At 41.9% G+C, this 27,290-nt stretch overlaps 1 protein-coding gene across 1 annotated transcript in view; it reads right to left on the minus strand.

Moving 5' to 3' along the window:
• The window catches only part of zfpm2a (zinc finger protein, FOG family member 2a), a 143,288-nt gene that overhangs the window by 98,179 nt on the left and 17,819 nt on the right, over positions 1–27,290 (minus strand). Inside the window, exon 2 of the mRNA XM_036006174.1 lies at positions 8,235–8,393. Coding sequence (XP_035862067.1) covers positions 8,235–8,393 — 159 coding nt within the window. The remainder of the gene's footprint in view (positions 1–8,234; positions 8,394–27,290) is intronic.

Below are 27,290 nucleotides of genomic sequence, written 5' to 3' on the forward strand. Positions count from 1 at the left end.
AAACCCAATAGTGAACGGTCAAGGACAGGCCTGGATTACTACAATGGATTACTACACTTCACACACGGCAAAAAAGGGATCCATGTGTAGATTTAAATGTGAATAAATTAGGATTGACAAAGACAATATAGCGAAAAGATGTGGCTTGATGAAAAGATGTGCCCCCGCGAAAAGATGTGGCTTGATGAAAAGATGTGCCCCCCCGCCACACACACACACACACACACACACACACACACACACACACACAGCTTCCAAAAAGCATTTCAGTGTTAGTTATCACATTTTCAGTGACAACTGCCACAGGACACACACTACTTCACTCCAGCGCCGTCCGTCCATCCTCAGTTAGGTTAATCTCCAGATCAAGCACACACACCATGCTTGTTTAGCTTTTATTTTTATTTTTCTTTTGACATGGCTCACTTCAAAGAAGGTAGCAAACATTGCCAAAAGGATGTCAGCTGACTGCCTCACACCAAAGGAGGAGAAAAAAGTAATACTGGAGGAAAGTCTGCAGAAATGTCCTACTTACAGTACATGAGGTCATTATGACCCAGTTTTGCTTATGCAAGTGTCTGCTTGGGCTGGCGATTTCTCCCAGTATATGATCAGGGAGCCCACTCAACTAAACTCCCCCACTATTTATTGTTGGGCTTGGAGAACCTCTTTAGCATACTAGGCTCGTATTATGACGAGGATAACAAAAGCGTGTATCAACAGTTACTTCCAACGGAGCAGTGTTTTTAAAAAAAGCTGGCAAGATAACATTAAAGGCACTACCTTGATCTCAGGCGAACATGTTAAGCCCTGTAACGAAACGTATTGGAAGTGTTTAATTACAGCCCGGGAAATGAAGCTACAAGATGATTCCTTAATTAAGCAGTGATTAAGGATTTTCTGCCTTCTATCTAACACAGTTTGCAATGCATTTTAAACACAATCGCCCGGGCAACCTCACAGGGAACAATGTCACAGGGCTTTGATGAAGTTTCCTGCACAAATGTCACGAGGAAAAAGCACAGCAGAGGAAGAAGTGCTGGGGCAGCACTCCTTTGCTTACATTATGGTTTGATAAAAACCTGCAATACAGACGAATACGGAGAGCCAATTTCTTTATGGTTTTAAACGACACAGGGATTCTGACCTTTCTGTTATAGAAACAGATTGATTGAGGCGCTCCATTTCATTCACAGAGGTCCACTGCAGGTAATAGAGACTCTGCCATGTTTCATCATTTTGAATTGAAACCCTCTGCTGTCTTATCAAGGGAGACAGATTGTCAATGATCATCCTCTACATTATCACCGAGATCATAATTTACATCTGGCTTAGGTTCCTTTGCCCGCACAATCAAATGGAGATACTTAACGTTGAGTGAGAGAAAAGAACAGAACAGAACAGAAGGGACTGGGGGATGGGGTGCAGGGTTGGCGGGCATGCAAGAGGAGCCAGTGAGCTGTTAAAATCAGCCCTATCGCTGCTCCATCAAAGGACAGCTCTCTAGCCAAATCACAGTCACACGCAGCGTGCTACGCATTCAGGTCAATAAGCTTATAGGCGATTTACACAAACAATTCCTGGAGCAAGGTAGCAACAAAGTCATATTGGCTTTTTCTCTCCCTTTTAGCATTGTCTCTTCGAAGGAAGCCCTTGAAAATGTCAATCTCTTGCGTGTGACTTTAAGGAGCTCAGAGCGCTCTAATCCTGACCAATGAGTCTAGAGACAGGTCGTACTTTCTGCAAAATGGAGTATAAGTATTTTTTAAGTCTTCATATGAGATTGCACAATTCTATATGTTACCCAATTCTAGGCTCGATGACTTTAACCTGCTGCCACTTTTCTAAACCCATCACAGTGTACTGTGTTCGTATTGCCAATGATTTTCAGAATGTAATATTGGGGGAGGAGAGGCTGTTTTTCCACCCACCAGTGGTAGTGCTATGCAGTTGCTTTTGCATATTGGGTTGTTGATGCAGATTATGCTGCAACAGATAAAGTTGATTCCAGGAAGCAACCTTTTTTCACCAAAGTCAAGCATAGCTGTGAGACTTCTCTGCTATCTGAAAAATAGGTTTGAATTGAATTGCAATTTGGGGCAGGCAGAACACTCCAATGGAGGGAGGCTATTAGTGAAATGCCTTGCCACTGTCTCTTTAAATGCCAATAAATTCCCATCATTACAGAATCTGGCAGTTTTCCTCCCTGTCTGCAGCCTGGGTCTTTATCTCGCTCTGCCTCAGTCTCTGAGCATGTAGATCTGGCCCAGTTAGATTGTCATACTTAACAAACATTAATGATTAATTTCCTCCACTGAGTCAAATGGGGCTAAAGGGATGACTCGATTCATCTTATCGCACCACAAATTAGCATTTCCTCATATTCTCCAGCATCAACTGTGCATTAAAATTCCACATTTACCATTCTGGGCACTGGCAGCTGTGGCGAAAAGCGCCAAGGAGATCTTCCTCCTGTGTCGCTGGAGATTCTGATTGCTTCTGTGTTACACAAAGAGTGGCATAATTAATTCTGCCACTTTCTGTTTTTTTTTTTTTTTTACTGTATGTCTCTGACCGCTGCGTGTCAAATTACTCTCTGAGTGAGAGGTTATTTGAAGGGTCAAGGTGTGTTTGTTATGTGTTATGTTAAGTAGTGTGCTTGCAGTCCTGAGCTTTCACTCCTTCACTTCCGCTGTGATCGAATGTTTCTGCCTACAGAGTCATTTTTGTAATTTGAGGTGCAGAAGAGTGCAATATGTTCACATTAGTTGTGCTTGATGTGTCCTGACACGTAAACACTCACCACGGCATCAGAATCAAGTAGTTTGAGATGGCGAGAAAAATCATGTCGTATTATTTCACAAAAAGGTGTTTTACATGGATGAAATGAGATACATGAAATGACATGTAAATTTACTGTCAGAGCTAACTAAGGAAGTCATTTGTCATCAGACAACACTTGGAAGGCACAAAGGGAACAGCTTGTGGCAACACCCTGTGCTGAACTTCACAGATAGCCAACAATAAAAGAGGAGGTAAAACAGCAAGGTGAAATTTCACAATTTCAGTAAAAAAAGATGCCACTCAGTGTGTGTATATATATATATATATATATAAAAAGGTATCTTTCTTACAATTATGGAGCCAGGTGTGTCAATAGAGTATAAATCTCTGTTGTGGAGTCAACGGTGGACTCTTCACAAGCAGAGCTCCATAAATGTGAAATTGACCGAGCAGGAAGAGTTGTTTGAGGTAAGATTTTGTTTTAATCGCAAGGGAATGCCAAGGTTATTTCGTGGCTTAAATTCCATGTATATTAAAACACAGTTCCTTCTCTCTGGGGCTCTGCTATTCCACCAAGCTGCTGAATTTCACACTCATGCATTTGGTTTCAGTAACATTATCTGAGTGCCACACTGTAAACCCAGATTTAGTAGTAATTCAAATTTTTAGTGGTCACTACTTATTCTTTCATGTTTTGTTAAAAACCAGGCTGGGAGGTAGAGTATGGTGACTCAAATCCATGTAGAGCACGTTGGAAATTACAATTTTTTGTATTGTCATCCCTTGGAACTAATGTATTGAATACATTTTTCTTAAAACTATACTGTTATAAAGGGAAAAAACATATTTATAAGAATTAGTAGAGCCTAATGTTTCATATTTATTATATTTCAACAAATGAATGAATGTTTACTATTGATTCATAGTAATGACTACTAATGTAAACTTGATTTGTCTACTGCATCAACTTATTGCTGTGTGTATACAACTTGACCTGTTAAGTTTCACCTTTTTGTAAAAACTTAAATGGTTTAAGGCAATGGGTTTCCATGCACATTTCTAGTAAAGTCAACTAATTTAGGATAATAGTGCACTGACATTCATTTAAAGGTGGATGAGTGCTACATCTGTATGTGTGACTTTATTATTGATAATATTGATAAGTTGTTCCAACACTGGGGCTGGGACCCTCCTAAATAGTCACAACATCATTATGAAGGGCAGTAGTGTAAGTAGACAGATCTTTTACATACTGTTAGTAAAACCACAGTACGAAAATACTCTGCCCCAAGTTAAAGTACTTTATTCCGAATTTGACTCTAGTAAAAGTACAATATTATTGTCATCATCAAAGTATTATCATCAAAATATACTTAAAGTAATTAATGTTAAAGCACTCATTATGCAGAATGGACCCTTTTAAATATGAATCCATATTATTGGGTTGTTATTATTGATGCATTTTAGACATGGTTGGTCTAGATTCAGGTAATTTTTAAATACTTTGGGTAGTTTATTATACTATATTATTAGTTGATCATATGTTTTGTATCTAAAATCTGAACTTGCAAAATAACTAGTAACTAAAGTTGTCTTATAACTGCGATAGAGTGAAATAGAGTACAATATTTCCCTCTGAAATGTAATGAAGTTGGAGTTGAAGTAGGATACAATGGAAACACTCAAGCATAGTGCTCTAAAAGTACCTCAAAATGTACTTAAGTAGAGTACTTGAGTTACTTTCCACTGCTGAGGGGTCACTAGATGACTAAAAATGGCTTTGGAGGAAAATGTATTGGGAAATGTATGCCACTTCTCCTTTTAAAATGCATTACACTCCCTATATACAATCAATGAGATTTCACATGTATGTTGCAAATTCACGGCTAACAGGCTTGAAACACATCCTTGAAAGTAGGGCTGTGCAGTTAATCAGATGTTTGGCTCCTAATGATCACAAAAACAGAGTAATTGAGAAAAACGATTACATTACTCATATAATATATATACATAATGTAAACTCTTATTTAGTCTTGAATGAAAAAGAAAAGTTCAGACAGGAAAAATTATTGAGGAAAATATCACGGTTCAAAGTAACTGTTTCGCTGTTTGTTTTTTTTATTCAATTATTGCAACATCTTTCCAAAAGTCAATGAGCAGCCCTACATGAAAGCACCAAAACCCGCCAAGAACCATGACAACATTAACTAAACAGAGGAACCCAGAGGTTCCCAAGCCTCAGACCAAGATGGGACGTCAAGGTGCTCCATGCACTTATCTGGGGAGTCCCTTTTCTGCAAGGGTAAGGCAAATGACTCAGTCTTTGGTGGCATTCAACTTCTTGACCTTTGCGCCTTTAAGCGGCTTTGCTACTTCACCGCACTCTGATCAAAGTTAATAAGTGCTTCATATGTTAATGAAAATTGGTACTCCTCTTTGTGTTCCTACAGCTTTTTAATACCTATTATAGACTGAAACTTTTAATGGAGGTTTTAGGTCCCCCTGACAAGCCCATTTCAGAGAGTGACTACACAGATACAAGGCTAAGCTAAGACCAGAGAGTCACTGCTCAGTGGAGGAACCTTACACGGGAGACCTTATTCTCCGGGAAGCAGCAGAAGATAAAGGCCATGGGATGAGTGGCTGCTTTAAAACCCACGTTCTAGTCCGCACAGGGCTAATTACAGCACGCCATCACATTTGAGAGGGTTTAGTTAATCAAGGGGGCTCTCTTTTTCCTCCTATAGTCGAGGAATAACACACTTAAACCATTTAATGCCGCCAGGATTGCGTCCTGTTTAATTCACGGCAGTTTCACATAAGTGGGGTAAATTTAAGCCACTCCGACATTAGTTTTAAATAGATCTAATTGAAGAAGGGATCATGGGGAAAATGGCTACACCTGATGATTGCGCACAACTTGCCATGAGGAAAAAAGAAATTTGGATAGTACATCATTTAGGTCTTAGGAGGCAATGGGGGACTTAGCTTCTGTAAGCTTAGATAGCAAAGTAATACAAAAAAAATCTGACTAGTAAGGCTTGTGTATGACAAGGAACAGATTACCAGTTTCTCCAAAAAGTAGTATTTGACATATGGGATTCCTATTTAGTGTTGACTTTAATCATAAACATGGAAAGAAGATTTGAGGCCCAGTTCTTCACATGGTTAAACCAAAACAATGGAAACACAAAACGGCTCTGACAAGGTTCTTTGAAGATTTCCAGAAATTGTACTTTTTTTTCTAGCTGGAGCCACCAGTGTGTACTGCCCCATCTACTTCATAGCTACTGGGTTATTACAAGACCATACATTCTACTTTGAAGTTTGTGTAAGGACACATTACGATGGAGACAAAGGGTAAAGCAAACCAAGCGCGGCTGGTAATTGCAATTTCCGAACAATTGCGCCGTTCAACTTTTCCCAGAGAACAAAAGGAAAACATTATTGATACGATTACTGGGGCATAGCCTACCTGAAACATGAAAGATTTATTTTCCTTCAATAATGTAATCCCACGAGGCACATCAGTTTAGAAGTGTGAAGAAATAATTCCAAACAATTTTCCCCTTTGAACGGAGGAAGAAGAGGCAGACATTCAAAGCATTGGATCTTCATTAAAAAGTCAAATTTATGGCATCCGTGCGCCAGTACGAGTGGGGACACCTGGGGTAGTGAAAGCCACGCGACCGGGGGGTAGGAAGGAAGAGGTGGGGGCGGGGGAGTTATGGGGGAGGGGGGAGGCGGGACAAGTCTGTCATCTTCACACTGTAACCTGGAGCAGACCACAAATTAGCTCCTGTGATGGCAAGGTGTGACCGAAATGAAACAAACACACAAAGAAGCAATCTAATTGAATTGGAGTTCAAAGAGTGCTCGGGTTGCATTTGGCGACGCGGAGGCGCTTTAAAGTGCTGGACCTCCGAGCAGTAGCAGGTGCTGCTGAGTGTTCACAGAGCGTTAGCACCGGCTCAAAGGGAAGTGCTACGCTCTCCAGTGCATTACACCTTCACAGCACTATCACAGAGGGAGGGAGAGCCAGTGTTGCCCATGCCATCGCTCTCTCAGATCAAACCACTGCTCTTGGGTGGATTGCTGGGATCAAATATCAGAATGGATAGTTTCAACTCAAGGCAGTGATGCGGGAGAATTTGTCATATGGATACAAGTTGTGCCAGGTTTGATTTGAACATGTTGAGGATTTTTTTTTTTTTTTTAGAAGCTATTAGCAGGAATTTAAAGAGCCCCTTTTGTGCTTTTTCCCATCTTTTATTGTGTTATATAGTTTTTATTGTGTACGTAATAGATGCACTGTATGAAGTACAAAAAAACACATTTCACTCCAAATGGAGTTTTCTCTCCCACAGACATCACTTTTCCTCAATTGCCTAAAAACGGCTCACCCACATTCCCGTTTGAAATTCCTCAATTAGTGATGTCACTGATTGAGCATGCTAGCCCAGTTTTTTATTTATGCTGCCCATAGGTGACACAGCCTGCCCAGTGGCTTGTTTGAATTTGGTTGACCAATCACAACAAAGTGGGCCAGCTGACCAATCAGAGCAGACTGGGCTTTTCAGGAGGGTGGGCCAAGAGTTCTGAGACAGTGGGCCCTATCTTGCGGCACAAGAGCCCGACACAAGCGTCTTTGCTATTTTAAGATCGTCCAGCGCCCACATCGTTTAAATAGCAGATGCACCTGCGCCCATCTTTGCGCCCATGGGCGTGCTGGTCTTACAGGGAGGTGTGTTCAGGTGCATTCTAGGAGTATTGCTATCTTGAGGCAGTGGGAAGTGATCACGCCATTGACCAACAAAAACCTGGCCTAAAGTCAATAATGCAAAATTTCATTGTTATTTTAACAGCAAATTAGTAAAATATGCCTAGGCTTATGCACAGCGCGCACACTATGCTTGTTACACACACAGGGACGCACAGCCACACACACACGGAAAAGATTAAAAATAAAAATATTACGGTGCAAATCCTCCATCATAATAGCAATGCTCCAAGGTCCAAACGCGCCTGGCTTTTAAAGGGAATGGGAGATGATCTCTGATTGGTTGATTGCATGTTACGTCCAAAACACACCTCTGATTAATGAAGACACTAAGTACAACCCTTTAGAACCATGCGCCCGGCGACTCTTTTTTCTGCCGTCAAACTAGCAAAAGTGGATTTGGACACGCCCTAAACGCACCTGCGCCAGGCGCTTCACGCCGTGCACTTAGATCGTTAAAATAGGGCCCAAGATGTTTTTTGAACGTCAAAGCATGTAAACCTATTGTAGTAGACCCCAGGAGTACAAATATGATATACGCTGAAAAGAAGTATAATAGGGGCTTTTGTGATGCTTGGCACAAGGGTGCCTTTAACACATTTTTACACATCAGGTATTAAAAAGAGCACTGCTTGTGGAGAGCGGCTCAGAAGACGTTAATGATCCTCACCTTTGTTGCAGAAGTACTCCATGTCTTCACAGCTCATGTTCTCGGTCTCAAACTCGGTGGAGAAGTTCTCCTCCGCCGAGAACTCGTCTTTGGCCAAGAGCTCATGCTCCTCGGATATGCACTCTTCCTCCTCTTCCTCCAGGCCATCCTCCAGAGGACCTGAGGAGACACACACACACACACACACACACACACACACACACACACACACACACACACACACACTCAAATGAGATGCTGAGCAGTTTCATCACATCCTCCAGGCTCTCAGAAATAAAAAGAGACGTCTCCTTGGTTCTTTTGTTGAGTTGAGATACCCCAAAAGCAGATGCAACTCAAAGCGCAGCGCTGTCTATACTCTCCATGTTCACACATTCAGTATAGACAAAGATAAGGCCATGTCAATAAAGAATATTATTTTACCATAATATTTTACAAAGGTCCCTCCATTACAACAATTGAAAAAGCCCTTTGAGACGTTTCTGAAAAACAAGCTGACTTGCAGCCAAGGTGAGCGTTGATGCTAATCCGTTACCTGCAAAACAAAACCTCACACAGATGGAGGGAGGGGGGGAAATAGTTTCTTTCCAGACTTTTCATTCAGGCATCAGCATGGGAGGAGGAAAGAAAATACTTTTATTAATTTGTTAGCCTTATCACAGGGTACAATGTTGATTTTCCATTTACATTCCATGCCTCCGGGTAATACACCAGTGCAATCTTAAAGGAGACACTTTTCCGTGTGATTAATGTTTTCCCCCCTCTGTGCAATATTATTTCTTTAAATCTAAATGATTTCAGAGTTTTGCTTGTAGCTGTACATCTCTTTTGGTATTTGCATATTAGCATTTTTGCTTCAATCAAGGACGTTGATGGAATTACTGTACTGCCACCTGAATTGTATTAGTTCTGAAAAACATCTCATCCGGCATTTGAATGTTATTAAGATAATGTGCATCTTGCGCACCTCTCCTTCCCACCAATGCCTGCACATGAATTACCATAGCAGGTGATGGAACACTCCAGGTTTAAGGTTAGTTTATGTTTGAAATAATACAAGAAACCTGCGTCAATTTCATTGGAAAAAAATTCTCGTTCTCGATGTGTGTTTAAAGGAATAATCACATCAAAAGTGCTGCCATCACCGCCTGCTAGATGTGGATGCTGTCTCTGTTTCCGCCTGTCACACATGCGCTATGTTGCAGCCTCTTGTGCATCATTCTGGAGCTCAAACAGAGTGCACTGATATCCTCTCGACACCTTTCAACGTGTCTGTTCTATTGTAGCGGGAGTGAGCCCCTCAGCTTTAATAAAGCAATAATTTCAGTTCAGAAAAGTGGGGCTGGTGTGCCTCTCCTGTTTCTCTTTCTTCCCGCACCGAGCCTCATAAAAGACCCCCCTGATGTCCACAAACTGCTTGCTCTTTTCATTAGTCTTACAAATGACTCCTTTGTAGAAGCCTACATCTGCAGGAGCCCCGGACATGAAACGAATTAGCACACGGATCTCTAATAGACGCTGCGGAGGCAGGGTGCTGCTTTTAAATTAGGATACAGTTTTATGATCTTATCTGATGCCTTCTGCTGATTCGCCGAGGAGTGGAGCGAGGCGTGAAGTGACTCGATGAGTCTACCATCGCTTGAGATGATACTGAGAGATAAATATCACAGTGTCAAGGGGAGATTATATGACTGGCGTTAAAAAGGTCCTGCCAAGGCAATTGAGGCCAGTGTGAAAGAAAGCGGGGAAATACATTTCTATACACACACTCTGTACACATTCCATTACACAGCTGAATAAGAACTGTGTGTACAACTAAACGATTCTTCCTCTGTTGCCGGCGAATACAGCAGCACTATTGCACCATAGAAAATAGACCTACAGTGTTGCGCGATAATAAGGGTAAAGGGAGATTCAAGATAAACTTCATGGTCAATAAGACACAAAGATTAGGTAGATAAGATGAGATAGAATTGAGGTTTAATAGACTTGGAATAAGGGCATCTCACTTCCCCACTCTAACAGATAGCAACTAAATGGAGCTTTTTCAAACTGATAGAGACACTGGAGGCCTTCCTGAATATGGAAAAATGAAATACTCCACCCAGTAAGAGACATTAAAGGAGGGTCTGATGGCTACTTTGTGGGCACTGCGTAGATTACCAAAGTTTGTGCGCATTCTCACATGTTTAGTTTATTATACAGTATTCATTGCACAGAGAGACCTGAAATTATTTCAGAGACAGCAATGATAAGAATAATGACTTTCTAAACGACTAGCACCGCACTCCTAACTCATTTTCTGATAGTGGCGTCCCTGCTATATTTAGTTGTGTACTGTTTAAAATCCTGTCACATTCACTGTGTGACCCGCCGCTTGTTGGTGCATTTCTATAGGGTCTGCTGACGAATTGGGCCAGAGGAATGCATGCTGCCTCACCCTCTTATCAAGCCTCCTCTGGAGTTCAGATGGCCAATGACACCGCAGAGAGAGAGAGAGAGAGAGAGAGAGAGAGAGAGAGAGAGAGAGAGAGAGAGAGAGAGAGAGAGAGAGAGAGAGAGAGAGAGAGAGAGAGAGCGTCCGCATTTCACGTCGCCACAGAAAACAACACAGTGTGCTTTCAAATGGTGCACTCATTAAAACAGACACAACAAATGATATGAGGTGATCTTGGAATTAAAAAACACAGTAACACATCTATTTGGTAATCCATGTGGTGTCTTTCACTTATTGCATGTGTCTTGTCCTTGTTATATAATCTACAAACCCTGCTTTGCTCCATGTGGCTAGTCTTAAACTACTATACTGTTTACAAAAAGGAAAACCAAGTCACTATTAAATGGCAGCTCTTTTTTAAGATTGACATACGCATCTAAGCTTTCAAAACATCCTTCAGTTACATTTCTAAAAAAACATTTTCTGAACAAAGCAGCGATTTTCAAAACCACATAAAACAAACAAACAGTGTTGAATTTATTAGCCGATCAACAAAAGGTTAATCAAGCACGATTTTGATAATTGATTTATCAAAAAAAGTGTCCTTTATACTGCAAAAATGTCAAACACGCAGGGATTTCAGCCTCTCAAATATCCCATGATGAAAAGGATATGAGAATAATTCATTAATTATGAGTAAATAATGAATATGAATGTATCTGTTGCACAAAATTATGTTTCATTGTGAAATGACTTTTCTCAGAGTTTTGCTCTTTTTTTTTGGTGATATTCTGGATACTGGATACATTTTCATTGGGTCATATCTAGGGCTGGGTATCGTTCAAAAACATTTGATACCGGTACCGGTACCGATACCGTTACCGTGATTTTGATACCGGTTCCTAAATGATACTTTTTTTTTTTATACCAATTTTAGAAAAGAAAAAGAAATTCCAACATTACACATTGCAGCACAAATCCTTTTATTTATGTTTCAGCTCCTACTACGTGAGCCCAGTCTCTGTGGGTAACATAGAGGTTTTCTTGCGTGTCTCTACGACGTGTAACGTTAGACAGCCAATCACAAACATTATCAGATCTTGGTAGAAGCATGCTGCATGCTTATTGGCTCCCTGACAAGATTTACTCCTTAGGTATTAAAATTGGGTATTGAATGACGAGGCATTTTTCGATACTCGATACTTTAGAGGCAATTCGGTTGGTACCTAAAAAGTACTGAATTCAGTACCCAGCCCTAGTCATAACCTGTGGTGAGTCTGAGCAGACTTTGCTTCATTGTAAGGCATCACAAGCCAAAAGGGTTGGGAACCACTCGACTAAACAATGAATCAATTAATTGTGGAAAACAATCATCAGATTCATAAAGAAAATAATTATTAGTCGCAGTCCTACAATACTTATCTATATCACCTTAAGTCAGACAGCTGTTCAGGTCAGACTTTCAAGTGCTAATTCATGAGCTTGACTTTCTAGAGAAAGGCTTGGTTTGCTACAAAATTCATCCCAGCACAAAGACTCATATCTGCTAAATTTTCAGAGGATGTTTTAGGAAACTGCACCCTCGTCTGAACTTCCTTTCAGTTAGGGTCAGTGTCCAGGTATCCCATCACCCTCCCCTGCCCTCAACTGTATCATCCGCATTCATCAGACTCTTCCTCTGCTGACCGGAGAGAGAAATCTCAGCCCTGTTCAAACAGTCATGCAGGCAGGAGCAGCCAATGCTAATAGAGACATTGGTAGCTGAATGCAGGCTTGATCACAGTGGTTCTTTTGTTCATGGCATGGCCTCTGTCTGATAGGGATCGGCCATGTGGAGTGGAGCTCCGGAGAGGGATATGGTAATGCCCCCACTGAGTCTATAAAATGGGGTGATACTCTGAGACCATATGATGGACAGAGGATTAATGAGTCACAGAGGAAGGGGAGCGGGGAAGAGAGGAGTACGGACAGAGGTGGTGGAATGAGCATATCTTTCAGGAAAACACTCTGTACACGAGTCTGAGCCTCAGTGGACTAAAACAGAAAATGGAAGGAAAAAAACACAGATATGCCAACCTTGCCTCCGAAAACTCACACTTTAAAAAAAAACAAAACAGAGGAGCTCTAAACAACTGTGTGTATGTGCAAAAGTGACTAATTTCATGGCGTGCTTTTTCAGCCGTCCGCAATGTGGGGAGCTTGTGGCCGCGCTGTGATAGCGATACCTCACATTATCAGCAGGCTCCACAGTGTGATGTGTGGATCACAAACCCGGCCTCCTCTATAGCTCCCTAATTAGAGGTGAGGTAATTGAATCTGACAGAACAAAGCCGCAGATCTCTATAAGCGTGGAAATCATTTTTTGCTCCCACCTATACAGTTTTTCATCCAAAAGGTCCATTGAAAATGTGTCCAAGCTGGCCTGGGGATAAAACGTAGCACCTGAGACTAAACATGAATGCATAATGCAGCCCGAAAAATCCAACAGGGCCACACAGCTCAACCTCTGCCAACCGCGCTCCCTGAGACTGCTCCTTTGTGCCAATACTGATACTGGGCCTTCGTCACTTCCAGGTGAACACACACATACACCACAGGACTCTTTAAACTTCTACAGGGGTGGAAGTATAGACTTTGTCTCAAGTTGCAACAGGGACAGAGCACGTGTGGGTGGCTTCTAGGGCTCGAGCCCCAAATGTTTTCTTATGTAAAAGCCCCAAATCTTTTAGGTTTTTAAAACACCTTAAACTGTGTGTTAAACACTATGCTATTCCCTGAAGAAATCTAGTTAAATCTAGTTAAATTAAGTGAATTTTCTTTCGGGGATCATTGATTTAAAATTTGAGTAGTCAAGGTGATTGTTGGATGGATTCAATGTAGCAGATTTGTCAGCTAAACATTCATTCTGTGAACTCTACTCCAGCATAGTATAACAAAATTAGGTTTCAAGATTAGTAATTTTGTTTATGCCAAATTCTTACCCAGGTTATGTTATGTAACTTAAAAATAGTAACATCAGACAATGTTTGCCTCTTTTTAGGTGGCAGGAGTGAAAATGAGTCATCTTCAATATTTGTTGTGCTCTGGTTTCAGAAGCATAAAGACAGTTGGAGAACAATTAGATACAAGATAGGATGTTGGCATTTTTTCCCCCTTGGCAGCTATGATGTTTTTCTAAAATGATGTACCGATTTTTAGGCATTGTGTTATTTAAAAATTTGCTTTAAAAATAGTACATATGGCTGCCGTAAATGGGTAACCCTCCTAGGTTTGGGCTCCAAATGTTTTTCCAACTTCTGGCTCCGCCACTGTGTTGCAAGTAGCTGTACGCATGAGTTTCCTTCCACAGCTGGAGAAAAACACTCTCTCTCTGACAGCAAAGTGTGAAAATAGGAAAAACTGTTTAGTCTCGAAGAGTTGGGAAGGCTGAGAGAGAAGAGAAAGAGAAGGGGGGAGAAAGTGGAGAGAGGCGAGGAGAGACTGGGGGCCATACTCTCTCCTCCGCTCTAATGACCTTTGGGAAGCAGAGGGCTCCCTCAGCCTTGGAGGAGACTTAGTGTATATGTTACAGGGCTCAGGCCTCTAATTTAATCCTTGATCACTGTAATGAAATAGATACCATTTGCGCAACTCCTAATGGCTTAATATGCTACAGGAACCCTCAAAGGAATTTTTCATTTCTAACATCTTTTTTTTCATACTGCGTTAACGCTACCAAAAAAAAGACTTTTTCCAAGTTGTACACTGTGATCAAACTAAATGTGGAGCTAACGCTGCAACACAAGAAGTCAAAAGTAAATTACCATTTGTACCATTTGTCTGTCTGTGAATGACTGCTTGTGTGCATGTGTGTGTGTGTGTGTGTGTGTGTGTGTGTGTGTGTGTGTGTGTGTGTGTGTGTGTGTGTGTGTGTGTGTGTGTGTGTGTGTGTGTGTGTGTGTGTGTGTGTGTGCTGGGAGGAGCGCGGAACAGCTTCAGTGGAGACTGATGTTTTCTCAGAGCTGCAGTCTGTGAACCAAGAATAAGCAATGGTATTGTTTAACTTGATTTTGCGGTTGCTAAGCAATGTAATTCTCGTGATTAGAAATGGCTGCCTTCCTAAATTCGGGCACTTACAATCAACAGTCAACAAACAGCTTGAAAACTCAGCACCAACGCTCGTTTGGAAATTGCGGTGAGAAGGAGGGGGCAGGGAAGGAGGGGGCAGGGAGGGAGGGCGGGTTCATCGAGGGGGGATGAGTAAATGTATCCTTGGAAAAAAAAAAAAAAACACTAGCACATATGAACATACGCACTCGCCTGTGAGGCTGCAGCGCGGGAGATGACAAGGCATCTAAATGCAATCTGATGACATCATGCATTTAGATGGCCCACTAAGTTTACACTAGGTTACATTTATGCTTCACGCTGTTAGACTGAGACGCAGCCATCGGCTGGGGAAAAAAGTACCCCTGTCAATATCGCTGTCTCCGTGTTCCTTATGTGAAAAAGTGTTGCCCACATGCAGAATAATGTCACATGTCTCAAATACGGTTAACACAGTTCTATTCGAGAATCTTATTCCAATCAGAATCGCAGAGTGTTTTGCGGAGTTGCTCGGTTCTGTGTTGCTGCGCCCAGTGTTTCTGTCTGGACTGTTGAAGGGGAATAACACGCTCTTACTTCTTTATCCAATGAATTGGAATTGGAATGGCATGAAAACATGCTGGCATTTGACTATGCCATTAAAATGCTGGAGGCACCTCTGAGCGTGCCCGAGGGCTTCAGCAGATGCCAGCCAGTTTCTCTGTGGAGTTAGCTGGGTCCTGCTTCACTCTATTGCCTCTACTTGCTTCTCTAGAGTTTACAGAGACACACGCACACGCACACACACACACACACACACACACACACACACACACACACACACACACACACACACACACACACACTCTGTCCAAACGGACACTGGTACAACGTTTTGGTCCATAAAAGTCACAAAGCTTGTCCTCCAAGTCTGGGCTTAGCTAATGCGTCTCTTGCAGGGTAACATTTTGCTTTGCAGGGGGCAGCGAACAGATTAAAATGCTGTTAAAATAGCCAGTCTGCTGTATTTAAGCATCCTCGAGTCCTTCCTGTTTTACACACTCACTTCTCCTCTGGCTGAATGATTTAATAGTGTCATTCTGTTACTTATAAGGAAATAAAAGTCAACCATGTGCCTGTACACCGGATGTGACAGCTGAAACAAAGGAGGTAAAATATGTGTGGTCTTAATTACTGGTTTATAAGCGAGCTTTTTCACTAGAACGTTCACTTTTTTAATGAAGCCATTGAGTGAGGCTCCTCCAGGGAGCTATCATGGTTAAGTGGGGGCATCCATCTTCAGCCATTGGCTCGTCTGCAGACGAGCGGAAGCTCTGTCTACATCGCGCTCACCTCATATTGGCTCACTTTATCTCCACTAAGTAAAGTCTGTTGGAAGGTGCTAAAAGTGGCAAGAAAATACTTTTCTCCCCCTAGCTCTGATGAGGACGAGAGAGTTTTCATCCTGTAGCAGCGCCAGGCACTTCACTGTGTCCTAAGTGCTTAATAAGATGCTGCTGTTTAACCTGAAAAGCATCGCATTCATAACAATCAGTAGCCTGCGAGGTCTGTGGGCGCCGAAATAGCAACATTGTGAATGCAGCCTCTGCAACAATTAGCTTTTAGCCGAGCGTCATTTCAAAGAATTTAATGGGGAGCCTTCAGAAAAAGGAAAAATGATTACTGTATCAAATTATGTAGATAAAACAATATTTTCCCATCAAGGAATTTCTAAGAAATGGATATATCTAAGATGCCAATTTCATTCCAGTATTATGAAGGATGTGTGTGTGTGTGTGTGTGTGTGTGTGTGTGTGTGTGTGAGTGTGTGTGTGGGGGGGTCATAAATTCTTCATTAATTTAATTCTAATTTTCCTCTGGTTCCTATTTCTACTATTGATAGTTCCACTTCTTAATACCTCGGATAAGGGGGAGAAAATCATTGCATTAACTCAGTGGAGGCTGTGAGCAGCAGATAGGATCTAAATATTACCAATGCCAAAAGAAGTGTGAAGTCTGATGAACATTTCAAAAGAACAATTCTTTATGGATCAGCTAAATCTTTTCCACTTTTTAATTAAAAGTAAAGAAAATAGAAGTTAATTATCCTGTAAAGATTAGCTGGTGGGCATCTTTCTGTAAATTAGTTCTAATTAAAAGGAAATTGTCAAATGACATTCAAAGCACTGTCCTTTAAAACACAGACCGAGATGGGCTTTTTTCCCTCTGCACCCCCCACACCCTCCCCCAGCCTCCCTCCTAATTCTTGATCTGGCCATGTGAAGCTTCTTGCTGGAAGATTAGGATTCTGCCATTGCTTCAGAGAGCACACACACACACACACACACACACACGCACACGCACACACACACTGCTCCCTGGGTAGCAGGCCTCTAGCACTGTGAAACACTGCTGCATCAATGAGGAGCTAGATAAATACTCCTCATTGATAAATGATTGCAATGGTTAGCTGCTTGGAATCAGGCTGATATATTAGCAAGATATTGTTTTTTTATGAAATATATAAGATAGATATCAGTCATGTGCTTCAGTCTAGCGCAGAAATGTTTCTAGAAAACCTGCCATTTTGATTACTAAATTTGACTGATTTTGTCATAAAACAAACGTATTAAAGTTGCACATACTATTGACTATGATGACTCGTGACACAAAAAGCAGCTTACTCTAAAAAGTCTTTGTAGATGGTAGAAATATGGGGAAATATTCAAATATGTGGTAGAAGAGAATGGTTGCACTTAAAGATATTAAACACCCTTATCAGTAATACCAATTCAAATGGGATGCAGCTGATGATTATTTTCATAATGGAGCAATCTGACAACATCTTTTCTCGATTCATCTTTTGTAAAATGTGAGAAAATAGTTCCAAGAGCCCAATTTGACGTCTTTACATTTTTTGTTTTGCCCATCCAATGATGTAAGACAGGCAAAGGTGACAAATCCTCACATTTGAGAAGCTGGAACCAAAGAATGTTTGATATTTTTGCTTGAAAAATGGCTTGCTGTAAAACGATGAACCAATCATCAAAACACTTACATTCATTTTCATTGGATCGACTAATTGAATAATTGACTAATCATTTAATCTAATGTCATTATCGGCCTTCATCATAAGTCAAAGCCTACTGTAGCTTGCATGGTACTCTCCTGCCACCAAAACAAAAGAACACAAGCGTACTGTATGAACACACTCAGTCCTTAAGCAAAGCTCCACTATCATCACTTCACAAATAAATGATGAATCAGACAGCCTTATATGTGTGTACTGTATAGCTTTCATCTGATTTCACGAGGATTTCATCATTCTTTGTCGAGCACGGCTGTTGCTCCCATGCACTCTCATTGTATCAAACCAGATTCCAGCAGTGTAGCCCGACAGAAGAGAGAAGGAAAAACAGTGCTGAAGCTCCTCCATCTGCTCTGGCTAATGATGATGCTCTCCGTGGCCTGGAGCAGAACTGTGCGAGGGAGATTTACACCCATAATACCCCTGGGGCTCTGGAGCTGCACCGCGCTCCCAAAACACCGTCACTCCATCACTTTCTATATGATAGCTGGCAGAGCAGGTAACAATGGACCAGCAACAATGTGTTTTTGTATTACTGACATGTGCCTTATTTGGTTGACATAACCTGCCTCGGTGTCTGAGGAGTGGCACTAAGCGCACAGGAAAAACGGCTGACAGCTACACCATTGAGACATTGTGCAGTTGTAACAATCATACCACACTATGTTTGAAAACACACACACAATAGTGTGTGTGTGATAGGAGGCGAGCGACAACAGCAGTGACTGAGGGAGAGGTGGCTGTCTTTGCGATACCCTAATTGGGAGGTTTATACGTTGTAATTGCCGTTCAATTTGGGAGCTTTAGACCCACTTTAAAGCTCTGTGTGGGACTAGCCTTGACATCTATCTCCTAAAACAAGTGAGTTAAATGGCGAGAGGCAGAAAGACTACGTGTGTGTGTGTGTGTGTGTGTGTGTGTGTGTGTGTGTGTGTGTGTGTGTGTGTGTGTGTGTGTGTGTGTGTGTGTGTGTGTGTCTGCGTGTGCGTGTGTGTGTGTGTGTGTGTGTGTGTGTGTGTGTGTGTGTGTCAGAGAGAGAGACTCATGCAGGGTGGGAGATGTGGACTCCTCAGGGATTGAGTGTTCACACACATTAAATGGAAGTGGCACAGCTCTGACCTTTGAGCCGCAGCACACGAGCAAAGTGAAGGCGCTGTCAAAATATTGCTTCAAAAATGACAATCCACCTCGCCAGTCCCAAGCCTTGACATGGCAGGCAAGTGGAGAGCCGTAACCTGCTGATCCCGACATTACAAATGAGGGGATTATCATGACAACAAACCACAGCTTCGACACACTGCATACCCTAAAGATATTCTGGCATTGGCCCTTATTATCAGCAATGTCCCACGCAGATAGCTCAGAGATGACTCTCGGAGCAGGCGGCAAAAAAATCGAAAAGGAATAGTGTGTCAGAGTCCCACATCATTCTTTAAATCAAGCTTTACAAAATAACTTATTTCTATCTGCGCCAACTTAACTGTTACGATATTACACTAAAAGTTTCTGAACTTGGGATTTGGCAGCAGAGCAGCTTCTTCCCCATCTTAATTTACATCCATGTAATACTCAAGTCCACAGAGAATAACTCAATCGTAAAGAATACCAAAAAATCACAAGCAAATTACTAATGCTCTGAGAGGAAGCTTGGGAGGAACAAAGACAGGCAGCCATAATTATATCTTGGCGTGTATAGCATGTCAATGGGCCACCTTCATTCTGGAGGGCATTCCCCTGGGCCCCTCAGGCATCAAAATGATGTCCAAATTATTTTGTGCTCTATTGCAGCATGGCGTGATTATCATATTTACTGGTGGTGCATTATGACAACATTGATGTTTACACCTGTCTCTGTGAGAAGGAAAGGTTTACACTCTGTAATTTAGCAAATGTACAGTATGCATATGAGCTTGTTGGCAGGGATTTAAATTAGGTCAGAAATGGAATACATCAATAGCAACCCATATGTGCATCTTTTTTTTCTCTTCCTCCCCTCCCCAGACGTCTTTGCTCAGAAGCTTGGCGATGAAGCAGCTTGACGACTGCAGAAGTGTGATATGTGCAAATCACATTTGCAGATGAGCTTGAAACTCCCTTTTAATATTCAGATATCAGACATCCTTGCACTGAGAAGCCCGCTAAGACGCGATTCGGAAAGGGGGGAAAAAGCAAGATCTGCGTCATTAAGGGAATCGTTAGAGGCTCGGTTTACATTTTTACATATTTCACAAAAATGTACAACCAAGTAAAAACATCGGCAGTTATTTGTGATAACAATGCAAATTTTTTTTGTCAGAGAGCGCATGAAGATTCTGTCAAAATCCAAAGTCGCTCAAGTCTTTCTTTCTTTTCTTTTTCTTTTTTTTTTTTTCTCTCTCTCTCTCTCTGTGGCTTAACACCCTCAGCTTATTGGCGCTTTGATTTCTTCCATATTTTTCCCCGAGAAGTCACACAGGCTTGTGGAGTCAAAGACGGTGAAAGGTATGTTTGCCACGAGGCACGGGAACACGTGTCCCTATAGCTTGCCAATAGCTCATCAAACACACAGGCCTGTGGATGGACGCAAGCCCGGCTGGCGTTTAGGACGTCTAAACAGCATCCGCTCTGCCACACACACCATTACTGACTCCTGTTTACTTGCTTCAGTCAGAGCCACAATTGAAAAGCCCCTGTTTCCTGACCATTTTCTGTACATAAATGCACCGCGATGACAACACCACCACCACAAGGTTGCATTTTTTTCCTCACATACCTGCTCCTATGCAATGTACTGTACAGTAGCGCTCTGATAACAATGTTGCTGCTTTACAGCCTCAACTTTTTCATTGGATGACAGAATGTAGCCTCTGCAATTTCCCCCTACCGCCTTCATTTTCCCGTGTCTTAGCCCTGCGCCAAATTTGTCTCTGTGCCATTTTAATTACAGCCAAGGCAATCTTTATGGTGGTATTCTGCGAGAACACCAATCTGCAAAAAAGGTGATAAGTAGAACCGCCACCCAGCTTTGGTATCAGTAATAAACAGACACTTAATTGAATAATTTGACCTAAGAGGCTGATCCTGGGAAGTAGCATGTTGGAAAAATTATTTTGAATATTGAAGACACATTTCAATGTTTCGCATGACGCCTGCAGTCGGAGAACACACAGTGGATTTGGCTGGTTGCCCACCAACTCGCCCAATATGTGCCATGGTGAGTCTTTACGGAACAGATAAGTGAGCCTTTGGTATCCTGGAAGCACTCAGATGTCTGTGTGTGTGTGTGTGTGTGTGTGTGTGTGTGTGTGTGTGTGTGTGGGGCTAAATTAAAGTATGCATGTGTCTGTGTACAGGCGTGTGTGTGCATGTGTCCGATATGTAAGATGGGGGGAGGGTGAAGAGTGTGAAGTGTGCCCACTCGAGGTCCATTCCCAGCTAACAGCCACATGGGCACATCCCCCCTACATCCCCTTGCCCCAAACACACACACACACACACACACACACACACACACACACACACACACACACACACACACACACACACACACACACACACACAGCAGCTTTCGCCAGAGCCTTAGAGACAATGACTCGCGGCCCCTTCCTGTTTAAGGATAGCTGTCAGAGGATGATGGCTCTGATTCAACACTGCAGCAGGTTTGCACAGAGCTCCATGATAAAACAGAAAAAAAGCCTTGACTCTCTCTTCTCTCCCTCTCCCTCTCTCTCTGCCTGTGTGTCTCTGTCTTTCTCTCCCTCTCTCCATCACTCTCCCTCTCCCTCTCCCTCCACAGTTCAACACTGATTTGACTGCTAGCATAATTTTGCAGAGGAGAGTATTTGCAGATGCAGCAGAGTTATCAATCCGAACAGACACACAATCCGGGTCCAATGTCACTTCTCCTCATTATGTTAATGGTTAATACATGCAAATGAAAACATTCCGGCAATTTGATTTCTTTGAAGATAGTTTGCATATTGTCTTAGCCATAATGATGGTACACTTTCTCCCCTGCTTGGATTTATGCAAGGCTAGTTAGTTCATTTTTATCAGCTCCGAGTTCATTTCTAGGGCTACTGGAATGTGTTTTCCCCTTCCCCTCACTATTTAACTAATTAGGATTCAGGTACCATAAGCAGATTTTTCACGCTATTGGTGTTTTTCTTAATTAAGAAACAAATGAATTCTCCCCAGCAAAATAGATGGAACAACGGGATAGGGTGCCAGGGGCCAGATGCGGCGCTTCTTAATTAGAAGTCACTCCATTGTCTGAGGTTTTTTAATGAAGCTCCAATCTAAATGGATATCAAAAAAGCTTCTAGTGAAGAAAAAAAAAAACACACACACCGGCCATTTAAAATAATAAGGAAATAAAGATAATGAAAGACAAAAGATATGTACTGGCAGCCCCGGCTCACACCTCCAGTTCAGTGCATGCAGTGCTCCCGTCACCTCTGCATGAGCCCTATTAAAACAGCTCGATCCCTCGCCTGCCCCTGCCTGCCTGCAGCCATGTCTAATGTTCTGCCAAGCCAACAGTGAAACACTCTCTTTTCAACTTCTCATCAAAGGTGGAAGTTTCATTACCCCGTGGATGGTTATCAACTAACTATTACTGAAAACTGTTGCAGCTGTCAGCTTCCTGTCTCGGTTTGAAGAAACAGTGGAGGCTTTATAGCCAAATCCGCTTATCATATCAATGTCGCTTGCGATAGGCTGATGTCGTGCGCAGGGATGGCCAACGCAAAATGTCCAATTAGCTGGAACAAATTGTCACCTCAACACAATATGGAAGATAGAAAAAACGGTTTGCAATTAGATTTGAGCACCTGGGCTGTGTATACGGTGTTACTGAAGAAAGCGCCGCAGATGGGACGAAAGAAAAGTTTTAGTTTTGAAGTTAATTTGCAGGAGGTTGTTTTTTTGTGTGTGTTCGTGTGAAGCCCAATCATCTCGGTCAGCCTCGCTGATGTTGCTGTGCCGGTGACTGAAGGCGATAACATCGGGACTGTTTTTGACTGAAATAAAAACCCGTAGCATGCCCATATGTGCTGCCAACCCCATCAGTTCTTCTTCAGACGGCATGGCTTAGGAGCTCCCAGAGGATGGGCCAGTGCCCACTGATACGGGCCCAGCAACCGTCTTGTCCAGGCCAAGTATCCCTGCGCCCAGGGGCTGTGCCATCAATGCCATGACTTGTGCCAGACTGGATCCCACCCAGCAATCCATTTCAAAGGCTTTTTTTTATTTTTTTTATGGATCAGGTATGCAGTGTGATTTTCCTTTCCCTTTGTAATGTGCCGTGTCAAAGGCGAGCTAGGCTTACTTTAAAGTCATAAACTAGTTTTTTCCGCCTTTCATTTGGGATGGAGACATAATTGATTCCTGACTTTCCAAATGTCAAGTTGGAAGAGATGAGAAAAAAAAGAGCAATGTCCTAAAAAAAAAAATCAATCGGCAATATGGGCATGTTGATTTAGATGGTATTTAGAGTTTGGGGCTTTTATTTATAAGGTGTTAATCAATAGTGAGCAAATACTGACATATCTATCATCTGAATGATTCCCAGGGGAATTTGACTGTCATGGAGAGTACCTTATTGAACAAAGTAACAGCTTAATACGGTATTTGTTGTCTAAATCTGCTAGAAACAGTAAAAGAGCATCACTTCATAATTTACCCATGCAGAATATTTGAGTGAAACACAATTTACTGATTAATTGCTCTGTGTTCACGGAGTGAAAACTGATCTTTTTTAGTAAGTAACTTTCTTAATATAAAGTCACATTTTTTTAAACACCTCTGTTTATCCACACATTACCATAATCCTCTGGATGTTCACTCGTGTGCTCTCTCTCGTTTAGAGCATTACTTGTTTATTTATATCTGTGAATGAGATTAGAGGGGAAGATTACTTAGCCCAGACACATGAATAGCGATCAAAGACTAGAGGATAATGTAAGTCTTTCGGTGATTGCTCAGCTCTTTTCAAATCTACCGGTGGAGTATTAGAACAATACAAGTGGCTGTGCTCCATATAGTGTGACAACAATAATACAAAATCCTCAGGGAGCGAACCGCATGTAAAACACTCCAGATCAACACACAGTACACTGGCACAAAGTGTCCTCTAATGCAGCAAAAATTAGCTTTGATCCTGATGAGGGGCACGGCAAAGTAGCAATCAGTTCAGTGAAATGTCATCAATTGGCGGACATTAATGCGGTTTTGAAGCCCGTCTGGTTCTGTGTCTGTTCAAAGCAATGTGTTGTACAGCCCGCACTGTTTCGAAAAAGCTGCAACTGGGGAACATCAGCCACGACAAAACAAGCAACATTATGTCCTTGTGATTATTCTAAACAAAATGTGGACACAAATATGACACTCTAATCCAGATGATTTATGAAGACTGCTATGACAGCTGAATTGTCTTTTATTCTGTCGGTCTGTGCTGCACACGTTTGGAGGAAGCACTGGTCCGGCCAATTATCGGTGGCAGGACAGAGAAACCTGTCACTCGGCTGTGCATGACAAATGAAGAGGGACAGCACAGCAAAAAACGGCAACAAATGAATCTAAAAAATGCACACATGCGTGCAATCGCGACACAAAAAAAAGAGCCAACTGCATCAGGCTGTAGTTTTGACAAACAAACTTTGAAAGGAGAATTTATTGGTAGCTGCTAATGAAGGGACGGGTCTAAGGAGCAGTTGGCTAATTATTTATCCTGCTGGCTTTATGGCTCTCATTAATTTCCCCCCTCTCTCTCTTTACCTTCCATTGAAAGTCTGAAGTCAACCTGCATCTGGTGCTGATAACGCTGGGGTCTCAGCAGCCTCCCAGCCTCCCCTCGAACCCACCCACACACCACCCCACTAGAGAAAAGGAGCAGCTTTCATACACACCCACTGGATAATGCCATTGGAAATAGCACTCTGTGCTTCAATTCCACACGGATGCGCTCGCCGAACTAGGAAAACATACAGTAGAGTATATTGGGAAGAGGTTATGCTGCATGTTTTAATTCAGTGGGACTGCTGGATGTTACAAGGCAAAGAGGTGTTGCAGAGAAGCAGCTCGGTGGAGTAGGAGCACAGGAGCAGAAGCATTAGATGGAAACACTGAAATATGTATTGAATCTTGTACTTTCTGAGTACCGACTGACTATCGCAAGTTGGTTAGATTCGTAGATGTGTGTAGTTGATTTAATGGTAATTTTTGCTAAGTTTAGACCAGTGGTTTTTGGTGAGAGACAAACAGGGATCCTCTACTACATTTATTGTATAAAATTGAGTTGCATAATAAACTGGGCCTAACATGTAGGGCGGCCTAAGGCATATACACATACCTTTTTACGTTGCCCTACAATACTAAGCTATTAAAATATATATATATATATATTTTTTTACACATTGATGTTTTAATGTCAAACATACATGTGGAAGGCACATCTGTATATGTGGATGGCTATAGCGGCTACCATACCTACAGGTCAGTAAGCGTTCAGTGTTGTTGATGTTGTTTTTTACGAATAGGCCGATTTATCTTTTCATATACTATGTTGTATTCATGTAAAAGTACATTTTCAGACATATTTTAATTTTTTGGGAAAAAAAACATTCAAAAAGGTATTAAACAATAATTTGTTTAATACCCCCCCTGCAGTAACTCTGAGGATCCCCTGTTGATGATTTCTGCTTTAGACCGTATTTTACACGGTGTTTTAATTAAACACTGATGAGAGGTTTCACTTAATTTGGTAAAGATATAAAAGAGTTTTTTTAGCAAAACATATCTTTGTTTATAATCCTCGAAAAAAACGAATACAAAAGTGTACTGGCGCTGGTGGTGGGGGGTGTTTCGCTGATATAGGCCCACATTTGGTGCTTTGGTGAGATCGCACCCCAGCAGGTCTGAGCTGAAGCTATTCCTGCACCCTCCACCCTCTCTGTCCAACTTCCCCATCACTGCTCACCTCCTCCTGCACCCGTAGCTGTCAATCAAGTTCACCCGGCGACACAACAATGGACGCCAAGCCCCCTCACTTGCGAAGACCTCATTGTCAATCCACAGACGAACCAGACGCCCAATTTCAGCCATTTCTTCCAAAGAGTGAACTGATAGGCTCCACACTGGTCACACGTTCAAACGCAACAGAGAGACACAGTAGGCGAAAATTTGCTAAAAAAGCAAATATTGTCGACTTCTGCTGACTTCAAACAGCAGTCAGATGGCAGAGACTACCTAGGCAGTAAAGAAGCTGCATTACACACAGCACAAGAGAAAGGGCCTAAAAAACTCTTGGTGATTCCTTTCATGTTTGTCTTTACAGGGAACCCAGAGCATTCATTGCTCTTCTTCTATGCAAAGGAAAGTAAACATGGCACTCTCTGCAGGCTCATGAAATTGAACAGTTCTGAGCAGAACGGCCAGACCTTTCCTTCTTTCTTTCTTTCTTGTGTTTTAGAATTAGATGTGTTAGCTCTACCGCAGCATTAGCATTTTATTCATGATACATATTTTTCTGCTAAATCTGTCACCATTCATGTGCCATTATGGTAAATTCTGAATTCTTCAAACTGAACTTTTTGCTCAAACAGTTCAACACACACACACACACGGAAGGTCAGTGAATGAGTGCACACACACACACACACACACACACACACACACACACACACACACACACACACACACACACACACACACATACACACACACACACACACACACATGCAAACACAAACACACAAACTTAATGGGAAGGAAAACTTAACACTGTTAAGTTCTGTTTCCGTCTCCACATTGCCCCGGTGATGCTCTCTCTCTCAGTCTTATTGGCCTATCAGTGCTCAGGAGTCATGGGCCTGGCCCGTCAAGATAAAACAAACCCTGATGAAATGAACCATGTGGGAGCAGAGAGGGCTGCTCTCTGCTGATGGAAGAAGCCCCGTCACTCTGAGAGGTGACACTGTAACAGTGGCGAATTGCCCTGAGTGACCTGGCTCACTGCTTGATCTCTGCAGAGACGAGAGAGGATTTACTGATACACTATACTGGAGGTGTTTGGCTGCCAAAACAAATCATTTAAGAAAACAATAATTAGGATTTTGATCAGTTTCAAAATCAACTGTATTGATAGGTATACATGTCATTTCTATGCACATTTCACATATATATTTTAGCATTTAAATGAATAAATAAGATATATTAAAATATCATTGCATGTGTTGCAGACCCCAAACAAACCTTATTTGATTACTAACTTGAGTATTTCCATTCTCTGCTACACTGAAAAAGGAAAAACTGTTGGACCAACTTAAACAAATTACTTCAATTGGTAACACGCAAATGAATGAAGTTTTTCCAAATCAAATTAACACGCTGATTAACACAAATGTTTAAAGTCAGATGTATTTAATAATCTGAGTGCTTTCAAATCAAGAGTTCTATTAATGCAACTACAATTGTTTTTTTTTTAAGA

This window comes from Sander lucioperca, chromosome 10 (genome assembly GCF_008315115.2).
Source record: "Sander lucioperca isolate FBNREF2018 chromosome 10, SLUC_FBN_1.2, whole genome shotgun sequence".
Lineage (NCBI taxonomy): Eukaryota > Metazoa > Chordata > Actinopteri > Perciformes > Percidae > Sander > Sander lucioperca.